At 42.4% G+C, this 18,962-nt stretch overlaps 1 protein-coding gene across 1 annotated transcript in view; it reads right to left on the bottom strand.

The window, feature by feature from the left end:
• The window catches only part of LOC111231870 (NLR family CARD domain-containing protein 3-like), a 29,763-nt gene that overhangs the window by 1,946 nt on the left and 8,855 nt on the right, over positions 1-18,962 (bottom strand). The window contains exons 4-15 of the mRNA XM_022759129.1: positions 16,009-17,797; positions 15,728-15,901; positions 14,677-14,850; positions 12,890-13,063; positions 12,152-12,195; positions 11,673-11,735; positions 10,351-10,430; positions 9,846-9,901; positions 8,080-8,294; positions 1,084-1,355; positions 685-798; positions 434-575 (exon numbers count right to left, since the gene is read on the bottom strand). Coding sequence (XP_022614850.1) covers positions 434-575; positions 685-798; positions 1,084-1,355; positions 8,080-8,294; positions 9,846-9,901; positions 10,351-10,430; positions 11,673-11,735; positions 12,152-12,195; positions 12,890-13,063; positions 14,677-14,850; positions 15,728-15,901; positions 16,009-17,797 — 3,297 coding nt within the window. The remainder of the gene's footprint in view (positions 1-433; positions 576-684; positions 799-1,083; positions 1,356-8,079; positions 8,295-9,845; positions 9,902-10,350; positions 10,431-11,672; positions 11,736-12,151; positions 12,196-12,889; positions 13,064-14,676; positions 14,851-15,727; positions 15,902-16,008; positions 17,798-18,962) is intronic.

Raw genomic sequence — 18,962 nt, 5'->3', positions numbered from 1 at the left:
TATAAGTTGAGCAAGAAAAGTAAGTGTACACACAAGTACACACACACACACACACACACACACACACACACACACACACAAGAATATATATTAACACATATATACATACTCTGATCACTAATGACTAATGGTCAGCGTTGTTGATCTGAGAAATGAGGTAACCAATCACCTTTCCAGTGAGTCGTTGTACACACAGTGTGTGTATATTTAGATTTTTTTGACTCACAGGTCAAAGTTTACAACAACTTCTTACTAATTTTATACACACTGGCCCTGGTCCATTACAACTGGCTGACAACACACTGAAGATGAGCTCTGACAGAAGAAGAATAAAGGCACCATGTATCAATTAATAACTATCACTCCATTCTCTTGTGTTCTTTTTTATTCTATTATCAGGTGGACTGATGCTGCAGGGACATGAGGACTTTACCAGTCAGGTCAACATCGTGCTTCCAGACATCTGTATCTGTTTCGTCTCGAACTGCTATAGTCACTTGTTCTGTGTCTGTAGGCAGGCGGATCTCAAACGTTGAATGGTAATTTGGTCCAACATCCCGGTCAAACTTTGCTTTCTGAAAACCAGTAGCAGTAGTAGTAATCAGTGTCTCGAAGTATCCAAAGTAAACTAAGTTTTAAGAATCGTATCACTATTTTACAGAACCTTTCATTTGAAATACTCACCTCAGGCTGTATTTTACAGGCCATCGGACAGTGAACAGTGTAATTTCTTTTTTCAATGAGTTCGCATTTGGAAGGCGCTGGGATGTACACAGAGATTGGTTGTTTTCTCCACACCTTAAGATACAAGAACATTGTAATTTGATGGTCTATCCTCAGTAGAGCTCAAAAAAGATAAACCCCCCATCACCACAGCCTCTCCTAGCCCACACACACAACACTGAATTGCCGTTCTGTAATGTAATGTTTATCCTCCTTTAGCTTCACCAATAAAATGTTTTTTTTTTCAACAGAGAAAAAAATAAAATAAAATTTCACCTGGTGACTCACTGGTCTTTTGATATCTGATAGATACTGATGAGTTTGGACTGAAAATGAAGGTGTAACATTTCAAGTCTTTACCTCTTCCAGAAAGATGTCGCTTGGCAGGAGAAGCACATTGAGGTTTTGTGTTTTGAGGTTTGGTGGTCTGAGGAACAGCAACACTTGGCCGCTAATTGGGTTCATTTTTTTCCAAATCCTCTTGAAAACCTCCAAAACCCGGACTACGCCAAACGCAGAGAGATGAGGGACTTTGATAATAACGTGAGTGTCGGTGATCTCCAGCGGTTCGAGGATGCTCATTCCATCATGAGTGAAGTGGAGGACAGCCAGCAGGCCTTCAGAGTGCAGAGCTGTAAAAACACAGACACAATCAACATCTATTGACGACAGCCTCATCACAATGGTAGTGATCATTTTATTCAATATCTAGTAGGAGTGTCATGATTCTCCAAAACTGCAATTTGATTTGACTCTGGATTTAATGGTCACAATTCAATTTGATTTTTGACTTTTGAATCTTTTTTATATTTTTTTTTTACATTTTACAAGACAGGCTGCATGATATCAATTGTGATACTGTAATTACAATTTTTGTTTGAAATGTACAACAAATGGTCAAATTTAAATAATTTATTTAAAATGTACCAATAACTTATTTCACCAGTTAACTGGGGCCAAACTGTAAAGCCAAAAACAAAAAGAAATCACAGAGGGTACCCCTCTGCCATCTAGTGACTCTTCGTTTAACTGCAATGTGCTACCTTCACATCAACCAACAAACTTGTTTTCTTGTAAATGACACATTTGCAAATATTTCCACACTGGTGACTTCAGGGGAGCAGGAGGATTTTCCAGTTCATTTGATGTTTCTGTGTTATCTCCACCTCTGGCTATATCCTTTATGTCTTGAAGGTGCAGCTGCAGGTAACCAGTAACTTGCTGCTATTTGTTAATGCTACTTCTGGTGTCCACTTTGAAGTTTAAATTCCAGTGGAAGGTCAAAATATCCTATCCTGTTTTCTATCAAATTGATAGGGAACAGAGACAAAGGACCCCTCTCTAACAAACAGATGAGCTTTTAGCAAATCAGAGAGATGTACAACCAGACCACGGGTCAAATAGCTACAGAGGATCAACAAATGGACACCAGACAAATTGGAGAAAAAAAGCCATAAAGCCAAAATTTCCATTTTGTTTTGTATTTGATTGTTACTTGTAAGAAAAGTAACATCAAAAGGACTGTGATTATAAGGTGTGAATCCTGGACTGCACACACACAAACTAAGGGTCTGTTTCGACCTCACTCTGACCAACTACAGTCTTAATAGAATGATATCCTTTGTTCTGCCTATTTTCGAGAACATATGTAAACAAAGTCACGCCCATGACCTGGAAGCAGAACTTCCTGCATTATACAAATGAGGCAAACCTCTCGCTAATCCTCTTTGCCTTTCTCACGTCAGAGACCAGGTACAGGTAAGAGATAATTTTTTTTATCCACCATTCAATTCATCAGCCATAGGGTGCAGGTGCCTTGTGTCCCTGGGAATTGTGTTGGTTTCCTCCCATATATTGCATAGTAATGTTATGCTATTATTGCATTTATTATTCTGTAAGCCAGGCGCTAGTTTGCTAGCATGCTAGTTATGGCTGCAAATTATTTGCATTGCTGTTTCTTTCAGGTTAGCTAGCATTGACACTTTGTGATTTTCTTTATTGCAGGTTGGTGAGTATTTTGCCCTGTATCACTGTTTGCAGTTGGTGGGGTTAAGCCACGTTTCCACTGCAGGAACTTTCCCCAAGAACCAGGAACCTTTTGAGGAACTATGCGGATTTCCACTGTTGGAACCAGGGTCTAAATTTAGTTCCAGGGTAATTGATCGACCCCGAAAAAGGTACCTGGTCAGGGGGGTAGTACTTTCCAAGGGAACTTTGGGGGTGTAGTCTGCAGTGCTGAACATTTCTGACTGATCGAGTACTCGCTGCATTTTATTTCACCCATGATGTTTAAAAGTCGGCAGTGAGCGAGCGAGCACCGAGCGAACACATTTTCCACAGCGCGAAACAGGCCCAGGAGAAGTTAAAAAAACTGAAACAGGACTTCAAAATATAAAGGACCACAACAACCGGGGTGGCTAGGGTTGCCACCCGTCCCGTATAATACGGGATCGTCACGTATTTGAAAATAAAATGCTGCGTCCTGTAGGCTACTGAATATATATACGGGACGCAATTTGTCCTGTATTTTCGTTCACGTTATGTCCTCAAAGTGCTGTGAATCATGTAATGTCAAGTAATAATTTTGCATAATCTTCCTGGGACTTTAGGCCACGGTGGAAATGCAGACAACAATGGGCCACAGGAACCTTTTAAGCAGCGTTTCGATCAAAAAGGGCAGTTTATTTTCAAATACGTGACGATCCCATATTATACGTGACGGGTGGCAACCCTAGCCTCTCCGGTTGTTGTGGTCCTTTATTTTTTTGAAGTCCGGTTTCAGTTTTTTTACCTTCTTCCAGACCTGTTTTGTGGTGTGGAAAATGTGTTTGCTCGCTCATAACGCTCATAGTTCCTCAAAAGGTTCCTGGCTCCTGGGGAAAGTTCCTGCGGTGGAAAAGTGGCTTTAGTTCCTGAAGAAAAGTACCTGGAAATTTTCAGGTACTTTTTGGTCAAAATGCGGCTTTATTGTGGGCCTTCTAGGTACATGGGCTTGATTTTTCTCCTTACTGCTATTCGCAGTCAGTGGGGTTGTGTTTAGGGCTGTGTATTGGCAGGAGCAGAGTTTTCGTGCCCATGGTCAGAGCTCTGCCACAAACCCCCAGAGGAGGCCTCTGTTCCAAGAGGGGGGGTCCGCAGAAAGGCAGGGGTGCAGGCCACAATGGCAGTCCTGCATCAGGGTCAAGGGCTGTCCATCGACTGACCCTCCCAACTTTCACGGGGCAGTTGGGTGTGTTAGACCCATGGGTTTTGTGAACAGTAGCCACAAGTACCGGCTGCAGTTTTGACAGCCCCCCCCCCCTTTCAGGGGTCTGAATGACTATTGTCAAGGACCCAGGACCCACTGCCAGAGCCTGTATTAGTGGAGGAAGTGCAGGGTCTTTGCAAAAAGGCGCCATTTTAGAGGCTTTATTGGCTGCCCTAGCCCCCCTAAAAAAGGGGTCTCAAGATCCTGCCATATTTGCACAACTAGTTAATCTGTGCTGCCTCTCTAGAACAGGTAGTCCGGGACACAGAGACAGTGCTGGCTCATGTCCAGTCCCTGGGGTTCATGGTGAACTGGAAAATAGCAATCTGCAGCCTTGACAACAGATGAGCTTTCTTGGTCTCCACTTCAATTCTGTCACAGTGAATGCACGTCTCACTCCCTGGAGGGTAGACAGTTTGAGGAAAGCATTAAGTTAAGAAAGTGACCGCTCACAGGGTTCAGAAATTGCTGGGGTTGATGGCAGCAGAATCGGTGATGATTCCTTTGGGCCTGCTGTAGGCACATCCCATACAGTGGTGGTTGAATTCTTTTCATCTCCATCCAAAGGAGCACAGAAGGATGAGGCTACGTGTGACGCAGTCCTGCATGCAAGCCCTACTCCCCTGGAGAGACAGGGATTTCCTTTTCAGTGGAAAGTGATCACAACAGATCCATCACTGACAGGCTGGGGAGCCGTGTGGGAAGGCAGGACAGTTAGAGGCATGTGGGAACCCCCTTGGTCATCGGATAACATAAATGTACTCAAACTGAGCTGTTCATCTTGCCCTCAAGGGTTTTTGCCTTGTCTTCAACAACAGCATGCACTGGTGAGGACGGACAACACCCCTGCTGTGCACCATATTAATCACTAAGGTGGAACAAAGTCACTGCGCAGTCTTCAGGTAGCAAAGAAGCTACTGACATGGGCATGGCCTCAGCTAGCCTCTCTAAGCAATCCATATCCCAAGTGTCACAAACAAGGTGGCCTACATTTTGTCCAGGACCGGGCCTCTCCCAGGAGACTGGCGGTTATACCCAGAGGTATTGGCACAAATTTGGGCTTGATACGGGGTGGCCCGGGTTGATCTTTTTGCATCCGTAGAGACTACCCATTGCCTGGAATGGTACTCCCTCTGGGATCGTGGGGGCAGTTTGGGCATAGATGCTCTGTCACAAGAGTGGCTGAAAGGCTTGAAGTACACTTCTCCCCCTCTCCCTCTCATTCCTCAAGTTCTCCAGAGGATCAGGGAAGGTCATTACACATTTCTGCTGGTTGCTCCACGGCACTTGGTTTCCAGACCTGATTCGGCTATTACAGGGTCACCCGTGGCAACTGTCATCCCAAGCAGATCTTCTGTCACAGGTACACAGGTAAATTTGGAGTGAGGTCAAAACAGATCGTAAGTTCTGAATGTAACTATGGATCTGTGAGACTGAAGGATGACTGTCAATATCCTTGTCGCTCGGAACACTACGAGGTGTTCAAGGAAAGAAGACGAGCTGGAAGTTATTCCCGCTTTTATAGTGCGTGAAATTCCGCTTCCAGGTCATGGGCATGACTTTGTTTAGCCTACATATGGCCTTGAAAAAAGGGAGAACAAAGGTTATCATTCTATCTGGACCATAGTTACGGTCATCCTTGGGTCTCACAGATCCATTGTCATGGTTTGCCATGGCAGACACTTTTTGCTTTTTTGTTTGGATTTTGTCACTTCCTGTTTTATTTTGTAGTTGGTTTCCTTGTGTGTCTTAATGTTTTTACTTTCTGTCTTGGTCCTGTTTTTCTGTGTGGTGATTGTCTTCCCCGCCCTAATGTGTTTCACCTGTGTTCAATCACCCTTGCCTCCCTTGTGTCTATATAGTCTTTGTGCTCTCCTTTGTCTGTGTCGGTTTGTCTGTTCATGTCTGGTTTGTCCACAGTCTGTTCATGTTGCCTGTTCTAGCGGCTGTGGTATCCCCTGTGTCTCCAGTTGTTGTTCTTTGTGTGCCCTCGTACTTCAGTTTCCTGCTCTGTTTGTTCACCCGTTTTGTAAGTTCTTCAGTGAATAAACATTTTTTGCACATCATTCCCCTGTGTTGGCTGCATTTGGGTCCAGCCTTACCTGCACCGTGACATTCATAGTTACACTCATAACTTACGTTCTCTTTCCTAGCACTCATTTCAATGTCTCACTATGGGATACACTCCCTCATGTTTTCTCAGAAGCACTTGTATCATTATGCCAGCTCCAAGTGGCAGGCAGTTGCGATGTCCACGTCGGCCCCACACCTTTACTGATACAGTGTCCTTGTCATTCAATCACCTTTTCTTGCGTCAGGAGCCAAGTGTATCTCACGTATATCAAAGCTAACTAGCTTAACTGCTCTTAGACCGGACTGGACAACTCTGTCGTAGAGCGCTAGCAGCTAGCAATAACATTCCAACTGTCTTCACCATAGGTAGTTGTTCCGCCATCTCTGGCCTGTCCCCAAACAGCTGAGTTTTTTGGCTTCTACAAGCTAGCTAGAACATTAGTTTTGGCTAATTCAAGCATGCTAATGTTAACGGGTCTCATAGCCACCTTCCTGCTCACCTGCCGCAAGAGCTAGCTAATGACGATTATCACTCCAAATAATTTCCGTTCTCCTTTTAGCATTCCAGCAAAATAATTCAGTTGCCATGCTACCTCGCACAATGGAGCAAGGTTTATGTATTTGTTTATTTAATCTATTTATTTTCTACTTCTTTTTTTTTTTGAAAGATTGATAATTGAGTAGTGGAGAAGGGGTAGGTTTAAATAAGCATATGCTTCATCCTACTCCTTTTCGGACATGTTGGGTTCACATTATTATTTTTGTTTTGGCTATTGTTATTGGATTTGTTTGTTTTTCAGTTTACTTTGTTGTGTTACTCGCACATGTTCGAAATAAACTAAATAAACTAAACTAAGGTGATCCCAGAGCCTGTCTGTGCACATGTGGGAAGAAAATCTCAAATAAGGACACACACCCACCCCACTTAATGTGCCTCTAGCTGGAAAATGCCCAGGCCACCATCAACAACCGCAGCTTGTGTGTCATTCCAAACCAGAGATTTGCCGCTGGGGCTCAGCACTGGAATTATGTTGAACCCACTGGTTGAGGAACCCCTCATTTTGCATTATGAGGAGGAGGAAGAGTCAACTGGCTAGGACTTCTTGGTGTTGGATGAGGAGGACAAAGATGACTCTTCCTTCGCCCTGCTGACCCAGACCGTCACCCCTTTGTGCCTGTCTTTTACTAAAGGCAACAGCGAGGCTGCACAACCTCAGCCTGTTCTCTGGCTGCCTATGTTGCAGAAGAAGATCCCCAGCGCCACCCCTCCCTCACGGTGACACATGAGACTCAGTTCAAGTGTCAGACATTCCACTGCCACACTTAAGTGTCACAAGCACTCACACACACCGTCCAAACAAAGGTCTCTAATGCATCCAGGCATGCAGCCAAGGGTGCAGTGTTTGAATTTTAAAAGAAAAAGTGACAAAAGAAAAGGGAAGAAACACTTAAGTGTTTCCCTGTATGATGCTGCCACAGCTCTTTCTGCTGTGAATTGTTTCACCCCAGTTATCCCGAGTCTATCAGTACGCGCATGCACAGTAGCACCTGGGTGTGCAGTCCGCCAGCCACCAAAGGGCAGCACAGTACTGCCAAAGGGCTTCCCCAAAGATTGTGGGGACTCAACAGAGCTTCACTCCTCTCTTACTTTGCAAAAGTAAAGAATGAAAAGGTGCACTGCGTCAAAATGGATGTTGAGGACACTAACCAGAGGCTGCCAACTTCAGTTCACCGCAGTACTTCCTTGATACAGTGGCCTTGGTTACATACAGTCTGTTTCTCAGACTGTTGGGATTAATAGCGTCAGCTTTGTTGGTGGAGAAGCTGGGTTGGCTATACATGAAAGATTTTCAGCGTTTGGTGGCTTCTCTCAAAATGAATATATATGAATGGAAGCTGTGGCAGTTACCAGACATATACCACAGTGTGGGTGTTGGGACAGATGTTTGGACTGTGACAGACTGCAGCCTACAGGGGGCACGAACAGGACTAAAGAGTTTCATCATTGCTCAAACAAAGCACAATAATTTCCTCACCATCTTTTGTTTCACAGTGTGGGAGGTGGAGCTGACAGACAGCATCGTCAGGACACTGGATTTCGAACAGTGGCCCTGCAGCCATCTTGCCAGCTAATTTGAGAAGTCCGTCATCCCATTGGATAGTCCTGTAGAACAGCTCCGCCTCCTGAGCCATAACAAACACTAGTCCAGTTGATGTGCACCGAAACCCACCTGGACCAGGACACCTGAACCTGTAGGGCATAGAGGGCTGGATGAGCACAATGAACCTTTTACACATACTCATGAACTTTAGAGAGTACAGTGAAGCAAAAATGCTGTTTGCACTCAGTCTAAAAGCACATTTAGTCAAGATAATTAGGACTAAATATTGGTTGGGATATCTCAGTGTTTCCTAATAGGCGGTAGAGACATGTCATACAGTCAGACTATGGTTGAGGGCCATGATCCTTTGCTGGAAAATGATAGATGGTCGTTTCTCAGACTGAAAGTGACATGCTGAACCTGGCTGCATTTTATAAATGACCTTAGGTCCAATATGGATATGAAAAAACTATCGGTATGAGTACTACTTGACCTAAGCGCAACCTTTGATAGTCGACCCGTCAACCATTCCATTCCTTTAGACAGGATAGTCTTATTGGCCTCTCTGGGACTGTTTTTAACTGGTTCAAGTCATATCCCACTGATAGAGAATTCTTTGTAAGCATGAATGAATGTACATCTAAAGTTATAAAATGAATAGTGGTTTTCCTCAAGTTTGAATTTTAGGTCCGACACTTTTTAACTTCTACATGCTTCCACTTGGAGACGTTGTCAGGAGGCACGGGATCAATTCCCATTGCTATGCTGATGACACACAGCTTTATCTTGCCGTCTCCTGATGACCCACGGCAAAACGATGCCCTTTTTAACTGTATCATGGATATCAAGTTATGGATGGTAGAGAATTTTCTACAGTTAATCAAGACAAACAGACGTCTTAGTCATTGGTTCTGAAGCTCAGAGAGAGAAACTCAAATTGCAAATACTGACACGAAAGCCAAGTAAAAAAGTGAAAGACAGGGTCATCTTTGACTCAGATCTCAGTTTTAACCCCACATTAGAAACATGACTAAGAGTGTATTTTATCATCTAAAGAACATTGCCAGAGTATGACTGTTTCTCAAGTATCTCAGGCCAGTACAGACTTTTATTACTTGCAGGATCGACTATTGTAATGCTCTGCTTTCTGGTCTCCCAAAGAAAAGCATACCCCAACTACAACTGCTCCAAAACTCAGCTGCATGTGTGTTGACTAAGACCAGAAAGATCAAAAAGCACATCAGAGCTGTTAAGGCCGACTGACAGCTGAGTCAGCTTTGCTGTCGTCATCAGAAGCTGAAGTCGCTTTAGATGACAGTTCAGAGCAAAGGGCTCATTTCTCTAAAAACGTGTTTTCCTCAGTTCTTCTCTCCCCATGTCCTAAATGGGACAGATTAAGATGCAAGGAAAACATGCAGGTGAGGGAAATGTGGGTTAATTAAGTGAAATAGGAAGGATCCACAGTGATGTTTAACACACACACATACACAGTATACAAACACAGTCTCACTATATGACCTTGGGGTTGTAACAGTTAACACATTTTTGAAGGAGGGAGGGGGACAAGAGCCATACATGAGACCACCAACACTGCAGGGAGAACATCGGGAGATTGATGTGGCTCAAAGGAAGAAAGCTGTGGGGGAAGAAGGAGGTACTTTGCCTAAAATAGTGTTGAGAGATTTTTATTATATGATTACCTGTATGAGACTTGTGTAGATTGAGCTTGCAGTTTAGGCATGAACCTTGATGGAGGCTGTGATTCAGAAAGAAACAACATTAGCTGTCAACATCAGAAAGAACCAACTTGTGTTGCAATCATCTGAAAACCAGATCAATGATCGTTCAGGTGATTGATCAGACATTGTGACCTCAAACTGACAGAAATTTGTCCAGATTCTTAAATGACTTGAGATGACAAATTAGGGGCATAAATTGGGCTGAATCTGTACAGTCTCTTTTTTAAATTGTTCAGTTTTTGAGAAACTCCTCATCTACCACGCAATGCAAAAATCTACACAATAGATGTTTTACTGTAAATGCACTTTATGCATTTCTCATTCTCCACCTGTACAAAGGGATGAAGAAGTTCCCAGGTACAGGAGATTTTTGTTGACTTCTTTGAATATGTGTTTTCTATTGCCTGCTGTGTGTTGAGCCCTTAAATCTGTCTGGAATATTAGGACACAATGGTTTATCTCTCACCTTCATCAGCTTTTTGTCATCCTCAGATACATCCAGCTTTGTCTCTGCGGTGTTTAGGTCCAGTGTGACATCAGAGTCACCTGATGAGGGGAGAAGAGACACAGCAGATGTCAGAAATCAGCGTTTACTGTTCCTCCCTTCATCAGGTCTGAGTCAGAGATGAAGTCGAAGAATGTGAGTAGAGTTGGTACCACTTTACAATCAGACCACCCTTATAAAGGATTTAAAAATGGTTATAAGTAGTTTATTAATTAACTTGTTAGTTAATACTTTATAAATCATTTATATGCTGTTATAACACATTACATAAAAAGAGCGACAGTGACCTGTTGCTTACCAAATAGTGAGCCCACATGTATCTACATCTACATCTACATCTACATCTATATGTATGTAGCCTCATATCTCATTAGCTACTGAGCTTTCTTTGTTTTCTCCATCATCAGCATTTGTACCTGCTGCTTCAACACGTTTGTTCAATTACTAGTAATGAACCACCATCAGTATCTTAATGGGCGAAACAGATTAAATGATCATATGAAATGACCAGGTTCATCCTCTAAGGCCTTGGCAGTATTGCTGACCTTGACATGCTCTCACCAACCGCAAAATGGAGCCTTATTATAAAGTGTAGACCACATTAACATTTATTAAAGAGTTACTATAAGGCTCTTTTAACCAGTTAAAATGGTAGTAACTCATTAGTCAGATTAATGAGTAGTGAGGTTAAATTTGCCAAATAGAGAGCCTGCATCAATGTATGAAAACCGTTACGACTTATTTATAATTGTTTATTTATGATTTATAAAGTGTTAACAACCGAATTAATAACCTAATTATAAAGCATTTATAAATCCTTCGTAAGCATAGCTTTATTGTAAAGTGGTATATCACTTTCCTTTCAGATGTTCCTGGTTTACTATTGGCTGTGTATCAACCTGAGTGGCTGGTCCAAGTATCTGCTACTGAGTCAACCCAGTCTATAATATAGATATATTAGCTGTTGGTAGCTGCCTTTATTCAGTGAAACTCACCAGCTGCTGCCACATATTGTTTTTGTATATACTCTATAAACAGCAGCTGTACTGTAGAAAGTCAAATCTGAAGAGAATGATTAGGAGCGTTTCCGCCATGTCAGCAGTTCATTTGTTTTTAGGTATCAGTATTTTGTTCCTGCATCGGCTGCATTGATGGGATGCAGTCAGGTCTATTGCTTGTGGATCAGACCTGCAGTGACACTTAAAGTGTTTTCTCTGAAAACAACACAGACATTCCCTCTAACACAGAGGCCATTATTAAAAAAGTACCTCAGTTTTTCTTACCTTTATTTATTGATGACGGATCCTCTGAGCACAAATCATCTTCAGCATCACCCAGCACATTCACTGAAAATATTTACAAAGCATGAAAATTGTTTCATTAAAATTCATAATTTGTTTTCGTTTAAAAACAATTGGTTTTAGAAAACATGAAAAAATATCAGCTTCATTCTGACCACAGCTGCAGTCTTGTATGCACCTGCTGACAAACATGACTTTCTTCCACTTTTGAATGAAACATTACAGCTGAAACATTAATTAATATGCACTTATATTCTGTCCTTAAAATTCAGGACCTGTTTAGACTTTAAGGTTCCAAATCCCCTCAAAAAACAGCCTGTTGTTCTTTAATAAATGAAAATGTTTTCCAGAGCTCAAACAAAATCTAATTTATAAATATTTTGGTGATTGTATTGTCAATACAATCTGACTGTGCATGTGCTGTCTCCTATTCAATAGAGAGACAGTGTTTCAGTACTTACAGGTTTTGTCTCTGGACGCTTTAATGACCCTGTTCCTTCCAACCCTGAAGAGATAAACACAACCACACACATGGCTTTATGTCTGCGACACATTGTCCAATTCCAAGATCATTGTTGGTTTATTCTCATCTTCAGACCAGTGCAGTTCTACAGTGCAGAGCTTTTGAGGTTTTTGTCAAAGGACTGGCCTGTGGCGGCGCGCCAAATTTCATAAAACAGGAAGTTGGTATAACTCCAGCATGCAGTGTCCAAACAGGCTGAAACTTTATAGGTTTGATGAGACTCCCGCCCTGAACATATGTACATGCTCATATTTAGTAATACTCATAGCGCCACCTAATGGAAATATAGGAAGTGGTTATGATTCTATGATACTTTGCCCAATCTTCACCAAATTTTACATGTTTGATGACAGTCTCACAATGAAGACATCTGCATACTAATATTACACATATAACCACAGCGCCACCTACTGAAATTATGACGTAACTCTTATGTGACAATCATATGATTCACATCACATTTTCATTGTAAGGTCTGATACAGAGCCTCATGTATGCCTATTATGTGATCTATGGCTCACCCAAATAGCGCAATACGAGCTCAATGAGTCCTCGCTAAGTTGCTGCTCAGGCACTAATAAGACGTCTTTCATGATGATGGACCTGAACAGGGAAACATGAAATACAAGAAAGGAGACAGATCTCCAGAGACTGAGTTCTTGTTGTCTGACCATACCTGAGAGAGTCCAGTCTCCAGTGTGGATCCTCCAGTCCAAGAGACAGCAGCTTCACTCCTGAGTCTCCTGGTTGATTGTAGCTCAGGTCCAGCTCTCTCAGATGGGAGGGCTTGGAGCTCAGAGCTGAGGCCAGAGAAGCGCAGCCTTCCTCTGTGATCAGACAGCCTGACAGACTGAACACACACACACACACACACACACACACACACACACACACACACACACACACACACACACAGAACCTCTCTAAGTTCGAGTTCCATGTTAAACCTATACATACTTGTTAACAACTGTACCAAGACTGTAACTGTCACTGGCACTAATGAAGCTGTGTGTTGGTTCAGACACAGAACTGAAGTCGTAGTTATATTGGTTGTTTGGTATCAGCTGTTTCTAGTATTCTTCACATGCATTGGCTCATTCACATCTGTCCCCAGTAACATCCAATTGTATTCATGCAGGTGTGCAGCTTGGACATTTTAACACTGCTGTGCAGATCCTCCACCACCCAAACCTCCTCCTGATGTGGTTTTTCATAATGTTGACTGAGCTAAGATTTAATGTTTATGTGTGTTTGTTCAGGGGGATTAGCTCTCTGTAGAATCATAATCGCTGCTCCGGCTCATTGAAAGCTTCATCAGAGCAGAGCTGTATTCACCAAATCTGATTGGTTAAACATTTGATGTAAATAGTCTTGACTCAAATGTCTCTGACTCAAACTTGTCTTCTGTCCATAGCTCTAGAATAGGGATCATTGTTCTATGCTAAGCTGTTGCATATATGATTTCCTCCACTGACAGTCACTCACAAACAAAACTAAAGTCTCTGATAACTTTTGTAGTTTCCCTGAACTGTGCTTATTACACAGCAGGTCTGAGTATCCAGCCTTCTCAGAGTCTCTCCTGTCTGATCTGACCCCTGTTTTTATTGGACTTCTGTGTCAGACCTGGACCACAAAGCTACTTCAACTCAGTCTGGCTCTCTTGGAGTTTTACCTGCTTCACTGAGTCTAACACTGGTGACCCTGGATCATGAGCCTTCAACAAGTTGAAATGTAAAGTACATGATCACATGACTAGAATAGAATAAGAAGCTGTAGAAACACGAGATAATTTCCAAATACTCAAAATATGTGAGTGGATGAAGAATTAAATGTCTTTACTATAGAGTGAATGCTTTTTGTTTTTGTCTGTGATGATGAACAAACTGTTCTGAATATGTGAGACAGTTAAAAAAATTAAAATAATGTCAGACTGTTTCCGCTGCCAAAGCAGAGAGGAAGAGAAACATAGTTCATGTTTGTCTGTGACTGAATTGTTGTGTTAATCATCCTGGGAAATATGATGTGATATGATGCCCTGATGTGTTTCACCTGTTTCCCCTGTGTATTTAAGCCTCTGTCTTTCCCTCAGTCTCCATATGTTCATCTGCTCATTGTCCTCATTGTTTCCTAGTTCTTCTGTTCAGTTTCTCCTGAAGCTCTTAAATTATTAGTTAATTATGTTTCAACTCTCACCTGTGGTTTATTTCATTAGTTATGGGGATTATTCTCTTGAGACCACACAGGTGTTTGAGTCAAGATGAACATACTTTAGGAACTGTGATTAATCTGTGTTTTATATTAAAAAGTTTCACTGTTCTGAACCAAAACATTGCACTGACAATCACCTGAGTCTGCAAACGTCTTCAGTTCAACATTATAACCAACATGTAATGCAAGATCATAAACGATAATTAAAAGCCTCAATATTTTACTTGAATGTTCAAAAAAAGAATGAATCCTGACCTGAGACATTCCAGTGTACAGTATGAACTCTCCAGTCCAGTACACAGCAGCTTCACCCCTGAATCCCGCAGGTTGTTGTTACTCAGGTCCAGGTCTCTCAGACTAGAGGACTGGGAGCTGAGGACTGAGGACAGAGCTCCACAGCTTCTCTCTGAGAGGTTACAGCCACTCAGTCTGAGGAGGAATTCCAGGAAAACATTCACATACTCAATATTTTAAAAGGTTATATACAAGATTTTAGACAATAATGCAGGAGCAAACATATATTTTCTATGTAAAGAAATAGTGGAATAATTGCATCCTGTGCAGAGAACAGCCACACCCCCTCAGTATGTGTTGTAATCAGAGCTTCTCTGTTCTTTGTTTTGGTAGCTGTCTGGCAGTGTTTGCATGTTAGTGCATATGAGTCCCTCTCTGTTAACCCTAACCCTAAGCCTAACCACTGCCCCTCCCCCACATTTATACACTTTATGAGTCTGTCGCTGTCATGCAGCCGGTCCCAGGGAATCAGTCCAAGGCTGAATTTCTTTCCCATTCTGATCGCGGAGCCAATACTGGTCTGGATTAACTGAAAGAACCTTACAGGCTGCTAAAGGGTCCAGCTGGACTCAGAACTGTTTTTTCTTCTCCTCCATGTGTAAGGCCAGAAAAACACTGGCTGCGTGGCATGTGCGTGGCGACTGCGGAATGCCTTGGTTTTCATTTCAGCACCCATGTTAACGGGTTAGAGCGGACACACTGCCTGCATGACCCATGATCATGCCTCATGGCTGCATTGCATGATCTAGAGAACTGATGTGCAGCTACCAGCAAAAATAAAGAAAAAAGACCTGTTGATGTGATATTGATATCATACCTGCAAGATCACATAAAACTAACACATTCCACTGTAGTTTCAATATCTAAACTGAAGTCAGTTCAGCAACGCTGAAAGGAGGCGTGGCCAACGAAGCATTTGTTTTGGTCTGATCTAATCTAGTGGCATTGAATATGTTTTGCAGAACCTTTAAGCTAACAACAGGTCATAAGTACGAAACAGCTTAACACTAACCTGAGACCTTCCAGTGTACAATATGGACTTTCCAGTCCACCAGACAGCAGCTTCACTCCAGAATCCTGCAGGTCGTTGTTACTCAGGTCCAGGTCTCTCAGACTAGAGGAGTGGGAGCTGAGGACTGAGGACAGAGCTTCACAGCTTCTCTCTGAGAGGTTACAGCCACTCAGTCTGAAAAAGAATGAGCAAAGAAAAAAGAAAATAGGAATAAAAATTTGTTTTATGTCGTGACTAAAGGAGAAGATACAGTAAATGTGGATGGACATAAGTGCACATACAGAGCTTTGTTGGAAGCTTTGACCACTGGCAGCAGCCTCAGAAGAGCCTCCTCTGAAGCAGAGTATTTCTTCAGGTCAAACACATCCAGATCTTTTTCTGATGACAGTAAGATGAAGACCAGAGCTGACCATTGAGCAGGAGACAGTTCATCTGTGGAGAGACTTCCTGATCTCAAGGACTGTTGGGTCTCCTGCACTAGAGAATGATCATTCAGTTCATTCAGACAGTGGAACAGGTTGATGCTTTTCTCTGCAGAGGGAGTCTCTGCGATCTTCTTCTTGATGTACTGGGCTATTTTCTGACTGCTCTCTGAGCTACTTGCTGTCTGTGTCATCAGGCCTAGTAAGAGAGTTCGATTGGTCTGCAGTGAAAGACCCAGGATGAAGCGGAGGAACAAGTCCAGGTGTCCATTTGGACTCTCTAAGGCCTTGTCAACAACACTCTGGTAGAAATGTGTTGCTTTGTGTCTTAACAGTATAGTCCACCGGGATGTTGTCTGTTCTGACATCAAGTTGACTCCAGTGTTGATGAAGGTCAGATGGACATGAAGAGCAGCCAGAAACTCCTGAACACTCAGGTGGACGAAGCAGAACACCTTGTCCTGGTACAGGCCTCTCTCCTCTTTAAAGATCTGTGTGAATATTCCTGAGTACACTGAGGCTGCTCTGATATCGATGCCACACTCCGTCAGGTCTGATTCATAGAAGATCAGGTTTCCTTTCTGCAGCTGCTCAAAAGCCAGTTTTCCCAGAGACTCAATCATCTTCCCGTTCTTTTTACTCCAGTGTGGATCTGTCTCAGCTCCTCCATGATACTTGACGTTCAGCAGTTTGAACTGAACCACCAGGAAGTGGATGTACATCTCAGTCAGGGTCTTGGGCAGCTCTCCTCCCTCTCTGGTTTTCAACACCTCCTTCAGAACTGTAGCAGTGATCCAGCAGAAGACTGGGATGTGGCACATGATGTGGAGGCTTCGTGATGTCTTGATGAGGGAGATGATCCTGCTGGCCTGCTCCTCATCTCTGAACCTCTTCCTGAAGTACTCCTCCTTCTGTGGGTCAGTGAACCCTCTGACCTCTGTCACTATGTCAACACAGTCAGGAGGGATCTGATTGGCTGCTGCAGGTCGTGTGGTTATCCAGAGGCGAGCGGAGGGAAGCAGTTTCCCCCTGATGAGGTTTGTCAGCAGCACGTCCACTGAGGTGGACTCTGTAACATCAGTCAGGATCTCAGTGTTGTGGAAGTCCAGAGGAAGTCTACACTCATCCAGACCGTCAAAGATGAACACAACCTGATACTGTTCAAACCTGCAGATTCCTGCTTCTTTGGTTTCAGTGAAGAAGTGATGAACAAGTTCCACCAAGCTGAACTTTTTCTCTTTCAGCACATTCAGCTCTCTGAAAGAGAATGGAAATGTGAACTGTATGTCCTGGTTGGCTTTGTCTTCAGCCCAGTCCAGAGTGAACTTCTGTGTTAAGACTGTTTTCCCAATGCCAGCCACTCCCAGTGTCATCACTCTTCTGATTGGTTCATCTCTTCCAGGTGAGACTTTAAAGATGTCTTCTTGTCTGGTGGTTGTTTCTGGTCTGTCTGGTTTCCTGGATGCTGTTTCAATCTGTCTGACCTCATGTTTATCATTGACCTCTCCAGTCCGCCCCCTGATGTAGAGCTCTGTGTAGATCTGATTCAGGAGGGTTGGGTTTCCTGCTTTAGAGATCCCCTCAAACACACACTGGAACTTCTTCTTCAGGTTAGATTTGAGTTTACGTTGGCAGTAAGTGAGAATCTCTGAATGAATAAGGAAACAAAAGTTACTATAGAAAACATGAATCATGAAAACATGTTCTAATGAGTGTGGTATCTATTCGTTCAGAAGGTTTAATGGAAGAAACATTCCAGAGACCAAAACCTCTCCATGTTAGGACTTTTGTAAACCTCCTCCAGAGGTTTACATGCATAATTTCACCAGATTCAAACATTCAACATGAATTCAAAAGAAACCAGAATATGTTATCAATGAATCTGAGAGGCAGTGAATGTTGTTGTACCAGTGTCCATTACCTTTAAAAATAAAAGTGATATGGCTTCTGGACACAGAATATGTTTTTCATGTCTGTTTTGATATTGTATTTTCAAATTAATTATTAATTTGTAACATGGGTATTGGTCAATGCCTGTATATGCTGTGTTTAGTTACACCATTGCATCAACACAGAATAGCACATACAACAGTTATTGCTAGTTTTCAAATTCTTTGTCCAAGTTGGATCATGCAGACATTGATCATATTCACAGAACTGTAAAATTCTGACCTGACACTTTGTTCATATTTCATTGTAGTATTTTAAAATGCAGATGCAAATCTCTGTCTTTTTAAGTCAGATGGTTGTGCTTTGACAGTTTATAACAGATACTGAAGGTTAATTAAAAAAGATGTAGTTCAGACATATTCAAATCACGCTCATCTCATTGATGATCATTGCTGAATCATGATCTTGTTTGGGATCTGCAGAAGGAATGAGGAGACCTCCACTTAGTTAACATTAACTCTACTGAAACATCTTGATATTTATGCTAACTCCTGTTTGGTCTCAGTACATAACTTTCAATATATGAGTGCGAATTATAAATCACTGGACACCCATGCACTCTTATCAACAGCTTGGGTGCAAAGTGTACAAATCTACAAGCTGCCCACACATCAGTAACCCTGGCAAAGGTAAGTTAGCTAATGAACTGTTAGCATCCTCCTGCCTCTTTAGCCGAGGTTAGTACTAGGGCCTCATTGATATTGTATGTATATTGCCCGTTTTAGAGTAGACCATGTTTATTTCTGCTGTAAAGTTGGACATTTTAACATGGGAGTCTATGGGGATTGACTCACTGTTGGAGCCAGACTCTAGTAGTCATTAGAGGAACTGCAGGTTTGGGTTCTTCAGTGCTTTTCAGCCCT

The sequence above is a fragment of the Seriola dumerili genome, unplaced genomic scaffold (genome assembly GCF_002260705.1).
Source record: "Seriola dumerili isolate Sdu_G_001 unplaced genomic scaffold, Sdu_1.0 BDQW01000319.1, whole genome shotgun sequence".
Classification (NCBI taxonomy): domain Eukaryota; kingdom Metazoa; phylum Chordata; class Actinopteri; order Carangiformes; family Carangidae; genus Seriola; species Seriola dumerili.
This window is presented reverse-complemented; position numbering and strand designations above follow the sequence as displayed.